Raw genomic sequence first — 16,480 nt, forward strand, 5'->3', positions numbered from 1 at the left:
AATAATGTTTGTATGATAATCTGTTCATCAAGAAGAACACTAGAAAACAAATGCTTCTCAATGGGGAAAGGTTGGCAGCAGCTTCTGGATTTGTGTAATTAAGACCTGTACTTGCTGGTCAGCGTTTCCCAACTGGCAGACTCCCAGCAGGGAATTAAACCAGCAGATTCTAGCTCAGCATGAATTCTGTGGGGTTTGTTCAGCTCTTGCAAATGGAAACTACGGTTGCTCCTGAACACACCAAAGGAATAACCAAAGAGAAAAATTTCCTAAGGTAAGGAATATGTGTATACGCACACACACACACAGATAAAATACACATTTAGAAAATGGAAGATAATTCAGTTTGATAGACGTAAATAATCAAAGTGTCACTGTGTTGCACACGGAATGAATATAACAAATAGATGGAAACCTGAAAGTACTGACTTCAACTCACATGAAATATGTTGAGCTTTTCTCTGTGAAGTGTCGACAGGCTCCTGCATTGTGTTATACTAAATTAACTTTCATGGTATGCCAAATTGCTAATGATAATGTTAAACTAATTTTTTTTTTAATGCTAAAAATTTTTATGGTGGACTTTACTGTACTTTTGTAGTGAATAAGTATTGCTGTTTCACAAAGGAAGAAATGCATAGAGAATCACAGGATTGTTTAGGTTGGAAAAGACCTTTCATGTCATTGAGCTCAACTGAAAAGCTAACACTGCAAATCCCACCACTGAAAATGTCCCTAACCACCACATACGCACATAAGAAAGCCACTTCCTTCCAGTTTACAAAAGATGATTTTATAATTTGAGACTTCTAACCTTGTACTGCAAAACAACCATCTTTCCTAACTGAGATATAAAATATATTAACTTTATTATATGTTTGATTAGATACCTGTTAAGGTCTCAGTAACCTCTATTTGAATGTCAAACTTCTGAAGTCATTCTGTGTTGTAATTCAAAGTAAATGGACATCTGACCAACTAGTGTATCTTTATTGACCAATATTTTAGTATTGTGGCAGTTCTATGTTTTGAAGCAAATTCTGCATTACCAGTGAGAGACTAGTCCTCTGCTTACACCATTTCTAATATACGATATCAAAAAATTACAAATTCTTACATAAGGATATAAGGATGAATGTTACATTTTACTCTTTAGTCCTTCAAATGATCGTTCTACTCTGGGAATCATGAAGTGTGACACCAAACTGAGTATTTCTGTCCACAACTGTAAATTCACAACCATTACTAAAATTATCTCAAGTTACCTTTTATATTTATTCCATTAGCTTTATTTTCTGTCCAGCTAGGCAGCAAGTATCAGGATTAATTCATATTGAACTTCTTAATGCCTTCTCTGTCCCTGCTTCCCATTTCTTTTCCTTTCCCCAAAGCAAAGGATATAATTTCCTGATATCCTGAGATTTGACAATGAAATGGAAGAGCTGTGGGGACCTAGAGCTGGCATGTGCTATCTTTGCTTGCTAGAATACCTTCCATGGAGAGAGGCAGCGAGATACCCTTTCTAGAAAAGCCTCACTAAAAATGACCAGAGGTTATCACAAGAAGGTGGATTGGTGCTTTGCCCAGCTAGCACCAGTTGATATAGTGATGGGCATTTTTCTGTTGAGATTAATATGGTTTATTGGATGGTTTTCACAGCAAGTGCCAAAAATTGCCTACTTCTAAATTGCCAGATCAAGGAACGTGGGCATTTCTTTGACTTACATGAGCAGCAGTGTGCAATATAAGATTCATAATATACAAACTCAAAGTTATAGCTATCATTTCTACTTCTGTGTATGGAAAATGCCTGGCCTTGAGCATTTAATAATTTCTTAGAACAATATTTTAGCACAACTCTTTAAAAAATAAAAAAAAAAAAGTTTCACCTTTATAGTTTGTCCTAGGAAGGAGAAACTGTTCTTAACTGAAGCGTATTGGAGACCATAAATATTCAGAGATTTCTTTACCTGGTACACATTTCTGGAATTTTTCACTTTCTCTCTTGCATCTGTTCCCTCATGCATCTATGCTGTATCCTAGCCTAGGTTGCCATTAAGACCTCTTTCATTGCATTTTCAAATGCTATAGCTTTTTATTTGAATAACCTTTTGCTCTTGCTAAGCACATTGCAGAAACACATGGACCAGACAAAAGAAGTACTCTCTCTTAAGTACTTGTATTGGAAAACTCCTTTGGAAGTATTTCAGTTGAATGAGATCTCTTTTCCATCCCCACATATTATGGAAGCTTAGTCCAAGCTACAATTTAAAATAAAAGTTTGCTGGGCAGGGAGTGTTTATCAAAAAATGTTTGTGCTGCTGATCTAAAATTCTGTTAAGCATTTATTTTTATGTTGTTCTTGGTTGAATGCATAGCTTTGTGTCACTTGTATTTATTTTAAAGGAAAGTCTTGGACCAAATTAGAGGAAGAACCCAGTCTCAAAGCTGGCTGACCTTTTGGTGTTGACACATTTGTCAAAGTTCTGAAAGATTCTTAAAGCTACTGAAAGCAAGTCGCAAGAGAAGCATTCTCTGCACAGACCTAGACACATTCAGATTTGTTTAAAAAGTAAGTGAATTAACAAGGTATTGATTTACTTTCACAGCTCAGTTTCCTAACTTAAATTGATGCTGATGTGTGTGTCTGCTAAGTGGACATATACATCTTTCAGGACTTAAAGGTTCTTGAGTTTGTACATCAAGTATATATAACACTATTCACTTGCTAACTCCATTTTTGTCATTTCTGCTTCAGTCTTGCAAATATAGATTCTCCGCTTACAGTTTTAAAAATCTAAGGGATTAATATGCAATATTGAACAGGTGAGTGGAAAAAAGCAAGAAAGTGAAAACCAAACCAAGTGAAGTAATTTTTTCCAGCCACACATTTTACTTTTCTACTGTTGCAATTTTTGCTTAGGTATGCCTGGTTTTTCATCATTTGATGTCAATTCCTAACAGGAAACTTCCATAACTAGATGTGGAAGATGTGTTTATTTAAAGGAGAAAAAAAAAGTAGCTAGAGCATAAACAGGATGCTGGTTGGTGTACCTTTTCCCCCTAAACTCTTCCATTTTTATTGACAGCAGTCACTAAAATTTACTGCTGCTTATAAAGAGAAAAGAAGTCGAGATAATTGAAGCAGGAAAGAATTACCTGAGAGTGGGATGAGAAGGATGCTAAAGTACTTAATCAGGAAAAAAAAAAGAGTATATTACAAAATAGGTGACTGAAGAACTAAAAGAAACCTGAATGTAGTCTAAAATGATACTACACGAACAGGAAAAGCAGTAGTTACCATTAGTAGTTACCATGTGGAGCTAGAAAGAGGTGGAGAGTAGGAAGGTATTCCCTTTGCAAATATAAATTTTTTTGTGCTTTTGACTTTTGGCACAACACTGGTCTTGCACCTGGTGCTGGCAGCTTCTTTCTATCTTGAGCAGAAGTCACAGAGTACTCGGGAGAGTCACTATTGAAAGGTTTTTGAAAGTGCAAATTCTTGATAGTGTTTGTTTTTCTAACAGCTGGACTTGCAGACAGAGTAGAATAGAGTTAAAAGTAGAATCCCCTGGGAGCTGTGCATGGACATAGTAAATGTCAATCATCCTGGATGTTACCATCTGTTTACATTAAGAGAAGCAATCAATTTTTACAGATTGTTATAAACCAGAGAGATTTTTCTACTTACATAGAAAAAATTCAATTTCCCTCAGCTTTTTTTCTCTTTCTCTTTTATAGCAGCATGAAACTACACAGAAATAAAGTTGGTAGCCTTGATGGAATAAAAATACTCTGGTTTACATGGTAAGAGCTTAAGACGTGAACTAATCATACATTTAAGCTCCTGCTCTTAAATATGAGCAGAACTGATTTCACTGGCATCCAACATCAATTTACTGAAAACATTCAAGTGGTGTAATTCAGATGTATTGTAATAAATGTGACTTTTGTATTAAACACAATCCACACTTCTACACTGGCATCTCTAAGTTTGTTGAAATAAGTGCCTGAAGACTTTTCTGAAACTAAGATTGAAACCTTTGGGTAGTCTTCTATTTTTACACTTGCAGATTTCAAAATTAGTTTGGCATTGAGGGTCATCTTGCTACTTAATATTGCTATTTAGCAATAATAATTAGTAATTACACCCTTGTTCCTCCTTTAGTTGTGACTGTTCAATAATCTCTATATTCTGCTTCTTTTAGCACAGTTGTTTGTTACCACACTGTTAGAATAAAACTTCTCACTCTTAAGAATTCTAGTCTATATTAGATTGTTATCTAATTGATTGGTGGTAGCTGACATGGTGATATGCATGTGAAGAGTAGAGAGCTAGAGAACAATGGAGTATGTAACAAGCCAATATGTAAAGAGGCATTACCCACAAAAATGCTAAATTTAATCCTGTCTCTATTTGATCTCTTTCATTCTTTCAAGTTCTGCTTGTGCCCTGCAGAAAAAAAAAGAAAAAAAAAAAAAAGAAAAAAAAAAAAAGAAGAAATCATCATCTGTGGTCTTGAGGAGGTATCTAGCAAACACACAGGAACACGTGCAGTGAAAAGAAGCTGACTGAGACAAATATTTATTGCAACAAACCCCAACCAGCTGAACAGCAATGATACATGGAGGAAAATCAAAAGTGAAAGTTATTCGAAAGTTATTGTGGAAGATAACAGATTTCAAATGTGTCACAGGTTCAGAAAAATAATTTGAAGATTACCTTTTTGTCATATTGAAGAAATAAAAATACATGTGCCACAATAATCTGTATGTACCCCATGTATCCCTTCATTTGAATGACTTGACAGAATGTACCAGGTGATCCTTCTGCTGAACTAAACAAAGCTTTCCACGAAAATTCTACAGGCAGTTTTTAATAAGGATCAGAAAATTACTTTTTGAAGGTGTCAACCTTTTTCCTTTCAGAGAACAAAAGCATCTATTGTATTACTTCACTGAGATCGTAGAGATCAATATCTTTTTCACGTATATCTAGTCAACTGTCACCTTATATCCCTCAAAATGTATTATTATGATTTCAAATTACTCTTGAATTTGTCTGTTAACAATCTGTTAATTGTCCATCTGACTGGCAAACTAAGAAATTCAAATATCTACTCTATATATTGTGTTGAAGATATGTATTCATTGTGCTACAGCTGCAGTTGCTAACTAGAAAATTTGCATCAAAGCTTTTACTCATACTCTTGCTGAAGTGCACTCCTAGAAGACTTTCTGCTGAATGTTTGAGATAAGATTTAAAGAAACAAAAGTATTATCAGAAGAGAATAAGGCAAGTAAATCTTGAGGACAAATTATGAGGACAGTCACTGAGGTTGTAGAAGTCAGGAAGAGATTTTGGTCAACTTTTAGGATATTTCATCCTTGTTTGATTATAGATATTTTAAGTTTTCTTTAAAACATGTTTGATTTTATTTCACCATAGGGAATGGGGAAATTTCTTGCCTTCAATAGATGGATAGACAGATAGATAGATAGATAGATAGATAGATAGATAGATAGATAGATAGATAGATAAAAATTTTTCAGCAGTGCCTATTTAAGTTTGTAGGCTCCTCTGGCTGTGACCCAAGAGGCAGGTTCATCTGGGGAAGCCTAGAAAAACCCCTGTGCTTACATCAAGACAGGTGTTTTCTTTGCCACTCTGTGATTCCAGAAAAGAGATGTAGCACAAGCTTAGCTGTGAGGAGCTATATGGCACAGATCGATGTCTCCAAAGAGCATAAGAAGTACAAAAAAAAAAAGAAAAAAAATTGTTTTCATTGAGAAAGGTTAAAAAGTGCTCTGAAAGTTGGTTAAATGTTGACCAAGTGAAGCATGAAAAGCAAACGGATGGCACTGGTGAGAGAGCCAAGCTCCAAGCCCTAGCAACACTGCTGAATTCTGGCTGACCCCTGCAGAGGGGAAAGTAATCGCGTTCTCTTGGAACGTAAGAACAAAGGTGCTCACAGAAAAGAAACCAGGGGGAAAATGTAATATCCCGTGTGCTGCAAAATAAGGAGAGTAAAATTCGTCAAGCAGCACTACAGTTTTCTGCACAAAGAAAGCAAGCCAGCTCCAGAGGTCTGTGGGGCAGCAGCCTGGCACGAGGTGGGTTGCTGGGCTTTGCCTCACTGCTAGTGCTCAGCTCCTGAGAGAGCTGTACACACAGCAGCAGAGAGCTCTGTGCAGACAGAGGTAGCGGTCTCTAAGGTACACTGGTAGTAGGCTCAACTCTCAGTTCCATCCTCGATGTTTTCTTGAAAATAATGCCATGATCACAGAGGTCTCCAGATGTCCATGCCAAGAGCAGGCACATATTTTAAAAGAGTGTTTTTGCATTAGTCACATGATAGAAATCAACTTTTTCTGGAATGAGTGGCTTTCTACAGAGATGCTCTACAGCTTGCAGACCACCATAAGCTGGTAGAGGCATGAGCAGCCTCTAAGTGCCAAACTGAAGAAAACTCAGAGGGAAACCTGTCACACACCAAGTGAAGCTGGCTTTCCGTGCAGCTGACATAATGGCTGTTTTTCTCAGACATCCACAGATATTTTGCTTTCACTGGGTTGAAAACATGTATTATGAAAATATCTGTGTTTTGTTTTGCTTAGTCAGATACAGTTAGGCAGCTTTAGCAGCTGTGAAGGCAAACACTAGCGACCTGTTTTTTGGGTTGTTTTTCTTTTTTTCTGCAAAAATCAAGCCGAGGAGCAGTTTAAAATCCCGGTAGGAAATGTTTGTTGCACAGTGAGCATAACTTCAGAGAGCAGCTGTCCTCCCACCGCCGTGGAAGAGGAGGTTGCTGCTCTCATGGCCTGAAGTTTAACTAAGAGCTGCCCAAACAAAACCGCTGTCGGCACATTGCTTCCTCCTGAGCCCTTGTCCTTGTGTTCCCGCAGCAGCGGGAGCGGGATCCGGTGGGACCTGTCCCAGTTGTTGTTCTGGAGCCCGAGTGGGAGCCGGACGTTTATGGTCCGGTTTGTGTCCAACAACTCCCACCGGTCGCGCTGTCCTGGCATCCCCAGGGCGCGCCGGGGAGCAGCTACGGGCAGGCAACAAACAGTTAATTCATGGCACTTTTGTACTCATTTGCGGAGAGAGATGCTGAGACCGGGATTCGTATTTCACACGTTCCCGGCGGCGCGGGGGAGGATGTGCCGGTGCTGCTCCGTAGGGACTCGACGCTGCGAACGGTCCCGAATTCCCTGGAACCCCGCCGCGCTGCCGTGCCCTCCGCCCCGGCCCCTCCCGCGTGGGCTCCGGGGAGGCCGGGCCGGCTCCGCTCCGCCGGCGCAGGGAGCAGCGCCGTGCCCCGGCTGCGGCAGCGGGAAGGGCTCGGGAAGCCATCCCCAGGGAGACGGGAACGCGGTGAGCCGGCGGACGGGACGGGGCGGCGAGGGGAGTGTGCGTGAGGGCAACAAATGTCCGAGCCCGCGGCAGCGGAGCTGCGTCCCGAGGCGGCCCCGGCAGCGGCAGGTGAGCGGGGCCGGCCCCGAGCCCCTGTCCCCGGCCGAGCCCCCTTTTCCCGGCCGATCGCCCTTTTCCTGGCCAAACTCCTTTTTCCCGGCCGATCCCCCTTTTTTCTGGCCAAACCCCTTTTCCCCGGCCGAGCCCCCTTTTTTCTGGCCAAACCCCTTTTCCCCGGCCGAGCCCCCTTTCCCCGCGCCGCGGTCCCGCGGGAGGCAGCGGCCGGGCAGCAGCGGGGGCCGCCGGTGCCTCCTGCCGGCCCACCGGGGGCTTTTCGCAGGGAATTTCAGAGGGTGTTCTTCCCCCCTCTCCCGGGGTGGGTAGTGGGGAAATGCAGCGGGTTTGTTATTTTGAAAACCTGAAGAGCGACCAGCAACCAAGGCAGTGAGAGTGTCGTCTCGCGATGGAATTTAGTGTCAGTCGGAAAAAAAAAAAAGTTGTTTGATTGTTTTTTTGAGGGAACGAGGGTTGGACAAAACCTCAAACTGATTCCACAGCCTTGGTTTGACCAGCAGAGCAGGTTAAAAAATTAGTTCTTGGTGCATCTTTTCTTTGCATCACTGCGAGGCTCTGCTTGTATCTCTTATCCAGTAAGCTGGATGCATTTTAAGAATAGTTTAACTCGGATAGAACCCAAGAGATAGAAGTACTGATGCTTTACAGTGTCAGTCCTGACCTCTTCTCCCTTGACTGTGAATGGTTTTGAAGATCTTCTGTGCCATTTTCTTTGGCAAAGGCCATTGATTTCTCTGCTGTACTGGCTCTGTGACATCTGTGTTGAGAACTAGAACTACAAGAACTGTTTAAAACTCGGTCCCAGTTAAAATATTTGTAGCAAATGAGTTGTTTTCATGACTGTAGTGTCCAACAGGAAAATCTGTGAACACTTCAGTTGTGCAAAGCACAGCTCCTCTTCTCCCCCCCATCCTTCTACTGATGGAGTCATGCTTATGCTGTGGCAGGGATTCCTGTTATTTCTTACCTCCAGTTGCTGGCCCATGCCACAAGCAGGCTGACCTTCTCTGAGGGGATTACTCCTCTGCTGGGGAGCTGTCTGTCCCTCTTAGCCCTCTGCCCTATACCATTCAATGGGTACTACCTCATTTTAGGAGTCACTCAATGCTGTATATGCTTGTTGGTGTCACAGAATTAACCAGTTTCTTGTTGGTATCATCCCAGAGAGTGCTCAGTTTAACCTGTACTCAGTAATGGCTGTTAACTCTTTCAGGTAGGCTAAAAGCATTTTGATTCAATGAAAATTTCAGTTCTGTATTTTTTGGATTTGAAACTTTACATATCATGTTTTCTTCACTCTGTCCAAACAAAACGTGCTGAGGTTCTGGCTTCTATTATGCATCAGTTGTTGGAGAGCTCTGATGGACAGCTGAAACCCTCCTCATCTTTTGTCTGTCTGAATGGAAATGTGGCAGAAATGTGGCATTGTCAAACCAATAACCTGCATCTCACCTGGTTTGGGTGCCATGTGTGGTGGTGCAGAAAGCTGTCTGTGCTGTGAGGAACACCACAGAGTGCCTTGGGATGGAGAACAGCAGAAAAGACCTTCTGCTTGGGGAGCTGGCTTGAACACTTCTCCAGCACTCAGTGGCTTTCATAAAAGAGGTTTTTGTGATAAAGCAGGAAAAAAAAAGAAAATAAAAAGAGAATGATATTTTAACTGGCACCAGAAACAACTGATGCAAAATAACTCTTATGAAAGTGCCTCTTTTTAAAAAGTGGCTATCCCACTTCTAATGTAATCATCAGAAGTGACTTGTTGCTGGAGGCTTAGTTCTGTGTAGTCTTAGTTCTGTTTCTTTCTGTTGCCTTTTGTATAATGGATGTGACTGCTGTCATCTGAATTGTTTACTGCATGAAAGATATGTTCTTCCTTGTGCTCAAGTCTCCAGAGCCATCCCCAGCAGAGTGCCAGGTGATGCACTTCTTGTCCAGTGTACGTCACTGTGTGAGATGAGGCATGAGTCACTTCCCTCGTGGGCAGTGATGACTAACTGCTCTCCTGCATGTGGAGCTGCCACACCAGAGCTGGGCACACGAGGAATCATCACCTCCAGTCAGCTCTCTGGTGACGACATGATGTAAAAGCAGTTTATTAAGCAGCAAGATGAAAGACTTTTACAGCTCATAAAGGGGGAAAGCTCATAAGAAGGTAATAAGAGAAGGAATATTTAATTTTGCATGAGTCTTCCTAAAATTGTGCTGCTTCTGAAATGTAAATCAGAAGAGATTTGTACACAAGATTTCACAATGTGTCATGTAAGAGTTATTAGGACTACACTATAAAAACAATTTCTTGTATAAGATTTTCTTAAAGAAAAGCACCTTTAGCGTACATGTCATAAAGCTCTTTAGAAATCTCTTGCTTTATTAATAATATGTAGAAGACACTTAGAATTAGGCCTAGGTACAAAATGTTCAGGGTAATTTCTGTGCTGTAAATCTTCTGGCACTAACATGAAGTATTTAGTTTTCAACTTTTCAACTGAGTCTGTATGAACACTTTGAAGAAAAAGGAGAGACAGAGACTGCAAACCAGACCAGACTCCTACCTTTGCAATAAAATGTCACTTAAAATTGCTTTGGAAACTCTGTCTTATAGCAACAGCGGATTTACACTTGGTACAAAAAGGCAACATCATGGATTAAAGGTTTTGTACTGTTCTTTCCAGCTCCCAAGTCATGCCTCTGGTCCTGATCTTGACTTTTTGGGTCTCTTTTCCAAAATTTTGAGAAGGTTTGACTAATAAAAATAGCATATTTTTAAATGTAAATACTCCAGTCCTGTGGAAGATTTTCTGATGTACAGATGCAGGTCCAAACTTTGGCTGGAAGGAGAAGAATGTAGTGATTCTTGTCCATAGCTCAGACTTGGGGAAACTCAAATTTAAGACGAGGAAAGCCAAGCAGTTTTCACAGAGTTTTTTAATTATCACACTTTTATGGAAGAAAATGAAGTTTCAAAGAGGGAATAAATGTGTGCCATTTATGCTACAGTATTACAGATATTGTGTATAAATACCAATGGCAATGACAGGAAGATGAAAAGTATTCTTTTTGTCTGCTAGTACTTTGTTAGCAGTGTTCAGATTTCAGGCTGGTCATTATCTTTTCAGTTTGATCTTGAGAGGCAGTGGTTATGAATAGGGGCAGGGATAGAACCACAACTCCCCCGCCGAGACGGAAATCTCCTCCCGCTTGAAGCCCACGACAAAACTCCCATCAACATCAAAGCAGAAAGATTCCAAGCACAGCAACCTGAATGCATCTGAAATCCACTGTTGGGCAGCTTGGAAAGGTCAAGGTTTTTTTTCAAAGATTAGTAGGGAAAAGAAAAAGACCCAGAGCAAATCATGACAAGCATAAAGAGAAGAGGAAGTTGACAACTAAGTTCACAGTTAATTGCTAAATCTGTGTTTATTAAGGAAGCTGATTTTTGTGAAAACTGATACAGGCATTCAATTGGCTTAGGTGTTTCTGCTTCAAACAAAAATGGGATTACTTTTTTCCTTGGTTTGATGTTAGGGAAATGAATACATAAGATTTGGGTGTCACACATGGTATCTGTAGCACTATTGTGGCTGTTTACTTAACTAGCATATTCTGCAAAGAGAAGACACAATTTCCCAGATTACATGCTAAAGTTTCTATCTTATGTATCTTGTAACTTTCAGTTTCCATGTTTGTGTTATTTTAAAAAACAAACCAAAATAACAAAATATTTGTAATCACAAAGTGCCTAAAATTTATTTTAAAATATTTTACAACTTTTTGCAAAGGAGAAACTGAAAGAGAAAAAAAGGGTTTTGATATGAATTTACTGCTCACTCAGTGTGTACAGAAAAGGAATTTAATTCATAACTTTGGTATTTAAATCCAGTAGTTACATCTCATAATGTGGCTTTAGTGTTCAAAAACAGAAAAATAACACCTCCAATGACATTTTTGCTCCTTTTTTCTATACTGGAGCAAATCCAAACCCTATTAGATTTATGGAGGCCGTGAAGGTTAAGGAGTTTATTGTGTTAAGGAAGCATAAATTACTTCATAAAGCCACAAATGAACTCATTAAATTAATGTCTGCCTTATGAGTCTCCAGGGAGCACACAAGCAGGGTAAGGCATGCCCTCCTCATGGATGAGATGGGAGCTGACCAGCGTGACAGATGTCAGGAGGCTTTCAGGAGGGGAGGATGGGCTCTGGGAGAGCAGACTTCTGCTGCCCTGGAGCAGCTGCTGGTGCTCAGGGGCAGGCTAGGATGGAGCCTGAGCTTCAAGGTGCTGGAGAAGCTGTTTGTTACTCTATCAGGCCCTAATAAATTAGATTTTGGGAGAGGCACGATAGTTAAAATAGACAAATAGAAGTGCTGTGCTTTTCATCCTAGCTTCTCCAGTTTTTTTTGCCTGCTTGCTTACCTGTTGCCTTTGCAATTGTTAGTCATTTATGCTGAGGTTGCTCTTGTGCTGTTCATGTCTTCACTATGAAAACAAGCTAAACTGCACCATGAGTTTGTAACTACTTATGCAAAAGCAGACTTGCACCACTATTTTCCTTATTGCTTCCTTTTGAGTTATTTTCCAGTTTCTTCCTTGTAAGTCACTGGCACAGAAAGGAATCAGTGGGACATATTATGGATGTAGCAGCACATCTTTAGCTGCACAGAGCCCTAAAACTGAGTTCATAGCAAGGGTTCATCACCCTGAATTCTGTAACTCAAAGTTTACTTATCAATTTTGATGTTTGGCATTGAAAGATGTCTTAAAGTAATTTTTGGTACAATTAGTGTTTTTAAAAGTGTAATTGTTTTGTCATATTGAAATATGAACTTTAAGGAATTTGTATTTTGAGTTTATTAATTTCAAAGGTAAGACTTAAGCAGTCTGTAGAGTTATCAGAATTTGGAATCAGTTGAAGCTACACTTCCAGGGTTCAAAATATTGTTATTCACTTGAATTACCTTTTAAATGTGTTATCAATAAATTTCACTTTTCTGTTGCCTTGAGTATTTAATATGAATTAAACTTGTATCATATTGGGCATCTTATTGTGTTTGATGAGACTAACACTGGTATCAAAGGATGGCATCAAAAAGGAGAGTGACACTAATTATTCAGGTGTGCCTCTCTTACCTGAAGAAACAGCAATCATATGAGCTGTGTTCCAGAGAGCTCACAGCTTAAGCAAACCTGAGTCTTGATTTCAGTTTGGGACTGACTATGTACAGAGATGATTGATAATCAGTCATTGGATAAATGAGGTTTGTGATCCTGTCAATAACAAATGACCTGAAGGCTCTGGCCAGGGTCAGCTCCCTGCTCTGTGTCTTGGCAATGAAGCAGGTGTGCCAGGCAGAGTAGTGTAAGTACTAAAAACTCAGCTAAAACTGAGGCAGAACTGATGAACTGGCTTAAGTGAAAGGAAAAAAAATGAAGTGTAGAACAGAATGTAATGCTCCATAAATATTTTATTAAAATGCTTTGCCGTATATTATTAGTTTCTCTATTTGTAAACACTGGCAAAGTGTAATCAAATATATTAAATAATATCTATTTAATATTTTATGTTTATGTTAACTCTCATGTTTATTCAGAAAAACAAATTACCACGTAACATTAGGAAAGTAAAATGCAGATTTTTTTCACTTCTGGAATAACTGCAAGGAACCATTCAAAGGATCTGCAGCCAGTAATTTTTGAGAAGGTGTTTGGGCATCATGTTGATTAATCAATACGGCTGAAATATGATCTATATCTTTATAAAACAGTCTTTTAGCTCTGTCTTCAGGATTTTTTTCTTTTTTTTTAAATCTTATTCTAGTCAGAACTAAATTCCGAATTTCATTGTTGTTCATCCTTAAAGTGCATATAGGAATGGGGGATGAAGAGCTCTGTACTATCATGTATTTATTTTGAAATTCAGGGGCTGTTTTTGTATTTTGCAGACAAGGTTCTAATTCCAGGACACTGCTGCATGCAGTTGAATCAATGGTGATCACAGCAGATTCCTGACACTGTGAGAAGAGATTCTGCTGTTCTTCTTCTGCAGGGTCTTCATATGGGCCTCCAAACTGAGCTGAACTTCTGGAAAGCAAGAAAAGACAACATTTTATTTAAAAATAAACAAGTAAGAGATTTCAGATATTTCTGCAAACATCAAGGAGAGCTTTCTTTTGGACTGTCTTTCTCTATGCACTTTGAAAAACGAGGCACCAAAACAACTTTATGTTGTTTTGTTTTTGCAAATAATTTATAGTGGTTTCCCAAAGTAATCAGGGTTTGCATAAATTACAGAAGAAAACCTGAGTTAAATATAAGAGGAAGTTAATGTTAAAGGGTTAAATATCTGGAAGGGATTCTATTGCTCTCATCCATCTCTTCTAAATTTCTTCCCATGACATTTTTCACACTCTGGAGAAAATGAGTTTGAGAACAAAGTTTATATTCAGGAAATTATTGCCAAATTTGGCCGTGAATCAGACGATGTTGAATAATGATAACAATCATGGCTTGTTATAAGCAAAATAGCTCTTTTTAATTGGAAAACGTAGGCAAGGTTACTTACTTTCCCAATTGTTGGGAGCTGTGTTTAATCCTCTTTTATTTCCATGCTTGTTATTCACAGTGTTGTGATGCCATGATGGCAGGTGAGTGGGAATTGTGAAGAATCCAGTTCATTCCCCAGTTTTTTTGACCTTTCCAAGGATTTCAGCCAGTATTTATCAGTCTTTATTTGCTAGTAGGCTTGGGACATATTTATTCATTAACTCTCTGAGTGTACTTGTAAGCTCTATATTTTTGACAGACAGCCATGATCTTCAGCTGTTTTCTTTTTTGTAACACTGTAGTTTCAATGTTGTCTGGATTTAAAAAAAAATTGTTAATATCTTAAAAGCCAAAGAAAGCAGCTGTTACCCAGTTTTTCAGGACATTCTCAAGGAAATAGAAGATGGTAAGGGTCAAGTGAGTGAGCTGTATACTTTGTACTTATGTGTGTTGTAAGTCACAACCTACTTGGTACTCAGGTAGCTCCAAGTAAGGGTTGTAAGCCACTAAGTACCTAAGAAATAAATGTTACTTGGTACACAGGACACTATTAAAAAAGACATGGACCTAGCTCATCTTTTAGCTGCCTAATAAACACTAAAATTACATTACAGATGTTTTCAACCGGTTTTAGATCATTAAATTTGAAGATGAGATGAGTAAATAGTTGTCAGATAGTCATCAGACATACAGGTACTGTGTACTTAAGAGCAAAATATGCTTCTTGTCTAGAAACAAGCTCTCTAGAAGCCATATAACCTTTTCAGGATGGTTGCTGCTCCTTACTCTCCTTTGTTGGTATAAGTTTGATGCCTCTTTTCTTAGTAGGTATTTCTGCTTGTGAATTTCAAAATGCTGGTAAGAGCTACACAAGCCAAGAAAATATGGGCTTTGCAAACAAGCTGTGAATGACCTGCCTTGAGGCATTCTTTGAGGTCAGTAAGCTTTCCCCATGCTTCCACTGAAACCAAGTGGACTGCTGGGGGCGTGAGCACTTTTAAATGTTGGCAAACAAAGACATTCTGTAGGGTTCACTGTCCTGGAGTATTTTGTTGGTCCAGGAAGTAGACAATTACACATTATATATGCATGTACAGAAGGTGATACCTAAGAGTCATTCTAGCTGGGCAGCTTGAGGATGCTCTGGAAGCACCTCAGAAGTGAGAATTGCATTATGAGATAATTATAAAACTAGAATCGTTAGAGATAAAAAATTTAAAATATAATGCATGTTGGGATTTGTGTTAATATATAAAGTGAAAAGTAACTTTATGACTTATGTAATGACTACATTTTGAAAAGTAACTTTTAATTTTTTTTCTGTGGTTCGTTTATTTACATTCTAGTCTAGATTGTATCTTTCACCAAAAATCTTTTCAAAGAAGAAACTGAAGAAACATTAGAACATTTAAAAACAGCTAAAACTACCTTAAAAATCGTTAAGGATTTATTCTTTAATCACAGAAACATGTTGGAGAGTTACTTAGCCTGTGCCAAGGAATTTAAACCATGGGATTTCACATCTGAGATGTTGTTTTCCAGATTTGATATGTTCCCTAAAAGCTCACTGAAAATTGAGGTATGGCTTATTATCTCTGCTGTTGGATAAATACAGTATCTGAGAAATACGGGCTATTCTCAGTCATGCAGACAGCAAGGCTGTCTGCTGGTTTCTAATACCCAGAACACAAAATCACAGTTCTTAGAGGAGGGTTAGGAATGTTGAACAATATGAGAGTGTCACATGCTGTGCAAGGAGCAGACTAGTAATAGCATTATGAGGAATTGCAAAGGTGATTCCTAAATCCACCACTTCTTTGGGTTTTGGAAGCTGCCTTAGTAAAGTGCTGGTCTCCACATGCAGCCCATGGCTTGAACTTTCTCCTGAGCATGGCACCTCCCTCTGAGAGCTAAGGACTCATCTATTTATAGATATAAAAATGTAGTGTTTTAGGCTAGTCCTTGGACAAGACAAAATCCCCTTCAACTTCTTTTTTAAATCTCGGCCTTTAAGCAAGGAAAAATGAAAAATCTGAGGTCAGGAAAGAAGTGCAGAATATTTGTCTATTATTGTGGTTAGCCAGCTGTGTCGGATGGGAGCAGCCATAGCTTTTGTTTCCTGCTCTTTTATTGTTCTTTACTGAAACGGGAAGAAGTTGTAGTAGGACACAGGACTGGCAGCTGATTAGAATAGGTTGAGTTTGAATAGAACTTTGAAGGTCATCTAATCCAATTCTCCTATGATGAGCAGGGACATCTTCAACTAGATAAGGTTGCTCAGAGCCCCATGCAACCTGGCCTTGAGTGTTTCCTTGAGATGGGGCATCCCAAACTTCTTTGGGCAATCTGTTCCAGTGTCTCACCACCCTTATACTAAAAAAACTTCTTCCTAATACTCAGTCTAAGTCTGCTCTCTTTCAGTGTAAAACTATTATCCCTTGTCCTGTAG

General features: G+C 39.3%; 1 protein-coding gene across 1 annotated transcript in view; it reads left to right on the plus strand.

The window, feature by feature from the left end:
• The first annotated feature begins 7,064 nt into the window (after positions 1–7,064).
• Positions 7,065–16,480, plus strand: part of DNAH11 (dynein axonemal heavy chain 11) — a 131,000-nt gene continuing 121,584 nt past the window's right edge. Inside the window, exon 1 of the mRNA XM_064412132.1 lies at positions 7,065–7,483. Within this exon, the coding sequence (XP_064268202.1) occupies positions 7,109–7,483 (375 nt within the window). The 5' untranslated portion in view covers positions 7,065–7,108. The remainder of the gene's footprint in view (positions 7,484–16,480) is intronic.

The sequence above is a fragment of the Passer domesticus genome, chromosome 1 (genome assembly GCF_036417665.1).
Source record: "Passer domesticus isolate bPasDom1 chromosome 1, bPasDom1.hap1, whole genome shotgun sequence".
In the NCBI taxonomy this organism is placed as follows: domain Eukaryota; kingdom Metazoa; phylum Chordata; class Aves; order Passeriformes; family Passeridae; genus Passer; species Passer domesticus.